The sequence below is a fragment of the Tachypleus tridentatus genome, chromosome 10, assembly GCF_004210375.1.
Source record: "Tachypleus tridentatus isolate NWPU-2018 chromosome 10, ASM421037v1, whole genome shotgun sequence".
Classification (NCBI taxonomy): Eukaryota; Metazoa; Arthropoda; class Merostomata; order Xiphosura; family Limulidae; genus Tachypleus; species Tachypleus tridentatus.
The window spans coordinates 145669537-145675601 of NC_134834.1; the positions used below are offsets into that span (position 1 = coordinate 145669537).

Sequence of the window (6065 nt, forward strand, 5' to 3'; positions counted from 1 at the left end):
TATTTTTTATTAACATATTTTTTTAATGTTGTTAATGCCTCAAAGTAAAGTTGTTTTATTTCATTGAAATGCATAAAGTTTTTTTTATATTTTAATTTTATGCTTCAGAATATTTGCTAGTGAAATGAAATGTCCTTTTGTATTGTCTTTTAACTGTAAGTAGGAGGCAGTATGACTCTGGCTTTGTTGTCAGATGGTTACGAGTTTGAGGTTGGCCCTCATTGTGCTCTCGTGTCTACAAGCAAGATGTTTTACCCCACAAGTTTTAGCATGCTAAGGTGTATTATGGGTACTAACCTTTAGCTGGAGGTTAACATGCAATGGATTGATTGCAATTCCCATCTGCTTGTGCTATTGAAACCAGAGTTTGAAAGCACTGGCCCTCTATGCCTTGCAAAGGCATGACAGAAGTTAACTTGAACTGACTAACTGTAAGTAATAAGTTTTATTAAAACAGCTCTGCTGAATTTATGAAACATTTTGTTTTAGTTAATGGCTCTCGATATTGTTCTAACAGAGAAGCTGCAGGACACTTCCTTGAATCTCTTAACCTCCAAGATGCTGGCAGAGGACCACAAGGCAAACAGCCACGGACCACCATGTCCAACAATATTTGGTCCACGTTAAGAATGGTGATGAACATCCTGAACAGACCTGACCTCTGTGAAGCTGTAGATCGGAGAGACCTGGTCACTTTGAACAGGGAATTCAGTGAATCCAGGTGACTAGCTCGTCCAGACATTCACTGTGAATGTCTCGCCAATCAGTCATAGCAGCGAGTTGGTTGGTGGAGGGTCGACTTAGGGAGGTTTGACAATAAAGCTTCTTGCTTCAGTCAGTGGGTTGCCAGAATTGCGTTTCTTTAAGAACTCTCAACTGGTAGGGTTCTTTTACATATATTTTAAATGGAGGGCAAGCAGCTGGCAACTAATATAAAATTATATATATGATTATGTAACATGCTGTATATTGAAGAGCTTTCAGTGTGATTAAATAATATAGAACTGTTCTAAGTGAATGCTTATATCTAGTTAACAGCTTTGATGCATGCACTTGTTCTGTCTAAGAATTAATCTTTAGCCCACATATAGTGGCTTTTTAGTCTTAGGTTGTAAACTCAAATAATGGGGCTTTTTCTATATGTTTTTATTTTATACAATTAGCACAGAGAAAAGTTTAAATCTTGTCTCGAGACAAAGTTGTGAAAATGAAATTGTAAGAACGTAAAAATTATAAGTATTGATACTGTAGTTAATGAGAAGGAAACCTAAGGAAAACTGGATTCTTTTATATGAATTTAAAAAGCCATGAAACTATGTTTTCTCTAAAAAAAAATTTAAGTGGCAAAGATAATTGAGTAAATTTGTATCGAACTGTATTTCACAAAGAGAAAAGTTGATGTTGTGGCCGAGTGTTTTTTGTACACATTCTGTTGACAACTAAGCATTACATACAGTTATGCTAGACAAAGAAAAACATGAGTTGTTGCTAATTAAGCATGCTTTGAATTTGATTAGTTTATTAACAATTAAAATGTATGATTGTTTTCTCTACCATGTTAATCAAAACTACACATTGTATGTTTATTGTAAACTCAGTACTTTGAGTTTACTTTTATAATTTGGCATCTTAATTCTATTTTGAAAATTAGTTTTCTGTGAGGATGCAAATTGAGAACAGTGCTAACTCTATCCGAGATGGTATGGAAAGTTTGTACCTGTTGCTGACAAAAATGTTCAGCTAATTCTAGTTCCTTTTTCTTTCTTTTTTTCACATTTCTACATCACATAAAATTATGAAATATGTTGCTCTAATATATCACCAGTTTTGTGATTTTTAAAATTGTAAGGCTTATTTGTTTAACAACTGTTCATTCTGGATTGCAAGTAATTTGCTCATTTTTCCTTTCATTTTGTTACAGTTTATTGATATCCAAGCATTAAAAGATACTATATGAAATATCTATGTACAAAAGCCATTGCTTCTTAAGTTATGAAAAAGGAACTCTAGATTTTTTGTTTTTTGGCAGCTTAACTTAGCACTAGCAGATATTTTAAGAACAACCAAAATATTCAGTTACCCAATACATAACATGGGAGAGAGGTTGTTTACATGTATACAAACAGCTTTCACAATAATAATAATAAAAAAATATGTTCTTATAGATATGCAGGACTCAAGTCAGTGAAAGTACAAATGTTTAGGGTTTTGACCATATGTCTGTCAAAAATAAAGGTATGTTTGGAAAAAGATGGTCACTAGAAGAATTTCATGATGCTTTTCTGCTTTCAGGTTTAAGTAGTGGTTCTCTGGGTTTTATATAAGTGTATAATTAATACACAATTGTATTTTATTACAATTTTTTTGTGGGCCACCTGTGGAGAAGCATGGCTTGTACTCACCAATATAAAATAAATTGATTCAGGAATCTCACCAAATGTTAAAAAAAAACGGACTTAAAATTATGTGTTTATAGTATACCCATTATTGTCTAGTTGCATAGAAATCCATAGGTATCCCATCAAGTAACTTGTAAATATTTCAGAGAAATAGTATGAAGACTTGCTTCATTCTTCAGTTGCTTTATATATGTGATAGTTGAACTGACATATTATGAAAGCACTTGTGTTGCATACTTTTGTTTGAAACACAGATTTCTTTACAACTTTTGGAGTTGTTAATTGTTACCTGTTACAAAATGATACACTTTTCTTGCTACATTTGGTGAAGATTTGTTGCAGTTCTCTTTCTGGATGGTTCTGATATCCCCACTTTGATCCTTATTCCACTGTTTTCACTGCCATTAAGTATAAAGGATATCCTTATTCTGGAAATCCTAAATATGTAATTTGAATAGATAAGTGTTTGGTGTTGTAAAGAGCTATTACATTCCCATCCCAAAAGCAGTCCTGGTACATGCCATTTCACTGCAACTATATCACCTGCAGTTAATGTATGGCTTGTATCCTTAAAATCATTATAACACTCTCAACCCTCTGTAAAAAAGGTACAGTTTAAAGTGTGCCATACTTGACTGCAGGCATTGCTTTTGTCAATTGATATTTAAACTGTGCTGGATGGTGGATAACTGGATTGCATGCATATTAGTGATGAGTATTTTTTTATATACATGCATGGGTTTTAATGAATACTCAGTTTAAGTTTGTAACATTTTCAGACTTGGTTTATTGATATCAAACAAATACCAAGGATTTTTGTAAAATTTTTAAAAGAAAATGTACCTGCCTCATGTGGTTGTCAAATGAAATAGCTCAACTGCTCTTTACATCAATAACTGTAAAATTTGTAACATATATTTTTTATTAATCTGATCTTGCTGTTCAAAGTTAATGTTAGTTTCAACCATCATAAACTTCAGTAACAAGCTTAACATATCACATGCAGACAGGATTTAGAGATGCAGTATAAAGTATATAAAAATATTATACCCTATTACAGGTTTTTTGTACAAGTTAGGCATTGGTGTGTCTAGTATTATCTTTATGAAACTTAAGTCAATATAAATTGAATAAAAAAACAACCATAAATCATTTGTTGGCCCTTTTAGTACAAGTCCTCAAGAATTGGTTGAATAAAGCAAATTAATTTCCCCTCTGTGCATGTAAAACCATCAAAAGATAAATAGCCATAATGTTTCTTCTGGACTAGGAAGATCTAGTGTGAATAAACATGGTGACAGGGTTTTAGTTGGTATTACTACACTGTACACATGAAATTGTTAAAAACAAAAAGTACAAAAATACACATCTATGTTGGAATCCCCTCCCCCTGCAGGATCTGCTGAAAAATGTTTGGAGTAATAAGTTTTCTTCAGCAAACTAGGTTCCTCCTTGTTTGTATATTTCTAAAATACAATAAATGTTTAGATTACGTTGCCTGTAATGGAACATTGATAGCTTATTTATATAACTCTGATACCTTGTTATTTAGAAGTTGTACATGAACATATACTAATGTTTTATTCTTAGGGCACATTATTTCAACCAGCTTGTACTCATGTCAGGTCTTTATTAGGCAATAACTTACATGCTGGCAGGTAAAAAGTTATTTGAAAAAGAAATTTGTAATATACTCTTTAAAAAAAAGAAACTCAAAAGGCATAATTTGAGACATATTGTTGACAAGTTTATTCCGGGTAGTTCTGTATGACATGTGTGAAACTTTGCACATTCACTGCTGAACATCCAAAGTCTGCAAAGGCGAAGTCCACGCTTCACTAGTTGAAGTTTAACGTCACTCAACGTCAATAATGAGTATGCCCCCCCGTGAGCATCAATAACTGCTTGGCACCTCCTGCCCATGGAAGCGATGAGATGACGAATCACATCCTGTGGAATGGCTGTCCACTCAGCCTGCAAAGCTGCTGCAAGCTGAGGTAGAGTCTGCGGTTGAGGTTGTCGCAGACATCAGTCCAACTCGTCCCAAAGATGTTCGATGGGGTTTAAATCTGGTGATCTGGAGGGCCAGGTAAGAACGTTGATGTTGTGGTGTCTCAAGAAGACAGTGGTGAGTCGAGCTGTGTGAGGATGGGCGTTGTCATGTTGGGTTGCACATGGGGCCTAAGAATTTCGTTGATGGTTGCGTACGGTCTGATACGAAATCCTACGCAGTCCTGGTATGGTTGAGGCAGTAGACGTCACAGTGGTGGTCCTATCCCAAAGGAGGCGTAACCAGATGTAGCGATCGTGTGCGGGAGTGGTCACACAAGGTCTGCGAACGGTCACAAGTTGATCCATGTTGTTGGTGACGATTCCATAGCCTTGTGATGGTGCTTGGGTGGACATTCACATTTCTGGCAACATCTGATCGAGATTTGCCTGCTTTCAAGCGACCAATGGCGTTGTTGCGTTGTGCTTGTCGGTGGCTTAACACTAAGCTATGGAAACTGAGAACCCCTCACTGTTATAGGGATTTTGCACATGTTGCACTTGCACAACATGCGGATCTCTCAAATTTATTGGACATGAATGCGTTTTGGTGAAAAATCAGTGCCTTAACACGTGTAACATCACATACTCTGAGCTTGTAACGTTATTACATATATTTCTCTTTAAATTAACAAAAATATCCCTTTTGCATTTCTTTTTTTGAAGAGTATATTATAAAATACATTTACATGTATTACTTAAAGAAATGTAAGTTTTGGAAGAATATAATCTGTATAAACCACTAAGAATAAAAGAAAACCAAAATGGAGATTATAAAATGTACCTGATAATTTTGTTTTAATGTGATAAACTTAGAGAAAAAAACGTTTTTGCCAAGCATTAATTACATATGTGTGTCTAATGGACAATTTCATATGATTTGAAGTTAAAGGGTTAATTTTCTTTAATTCCACATATGAAAACTGCAAACGTAATTGGAAGCTGTTAAGTTTTTCATATTTTAGACTTTGTTGCTTGTTTTACATGTCCATGTTGGTTTTTATATATATAAAACTGTTTAAGATTCAAAGAAAACAGTTCATTGCTGTATTTCTTAAAGTGTACACCTATTAAAAGTGACAAATTCTGTACTTGCAACATTATAAAAGTACTCATTGTTAAAAAGGGCTTCTCAGTTCAGGACCTTTGGCTGTATAACAAACACATTCAGTGTCTAATAAATTTTGGAAACAATATTACAAATATTTAGAATATTATTTCATAAATGTTTAAAACTGTGTGTGAATACCCCTTTTTTTTTTTTAGAAATATTCAGTTGCAAGTTAATTTGTAAACTAAACTGTCATAGTGGTGTCATTTCCCTTTTGTTTCAATAAAACACAAAGAATGAAGCATTGTTATAGATTTATTTCTCAAAAATACTTAAGATGGTGACTGATTTATCATAAGTTGCTAATCCAGTTCTCATGTAACTTTGACTCTTAAAAAGATAAGGTAGAAATTTAATGGTTGACAATGGTTGCATTAATATGCCTAAATAGTCTGGAAGAAGTGACAAAGTGTATTGAGTAAAGAACTGTTTAAAAAAAGTAAATATCTTACAATACAGAACTTTAGAAACTGTACTATTGATCTACAAAGGAAAATTTATCTCAT

General features: G+C 33.7%; 1 protein-coding gene across 3 annotated transcripts in view; it reads left to right on the plus strand.

Annotated features, from left to right (window-relative positions):
* Positions 1–5645, plus strand: part of Pex5 (peroxisomal biogenesis factor 5) — a 47933-nt gene extending 42288 nt beyond the window's left edge. For all 3 annotated transcript variants that reach the window (XM_076464281.1, XM_076464283.1, XM_076464282.1), the window contains exon 16: positions 518–5645. In XM_076464281.1, the coding sequence (XP_076320396.1) occupies positions 518–725 (208 nt within the window). In that variant the 3' untranslated portion in view covers positions 726–5645. The remainder of the gene's footprint in view (positions 1–517) is intronic.
* The last annotated feature ends 420 nt before the right edge of the window (positions 5646–6065 follow it).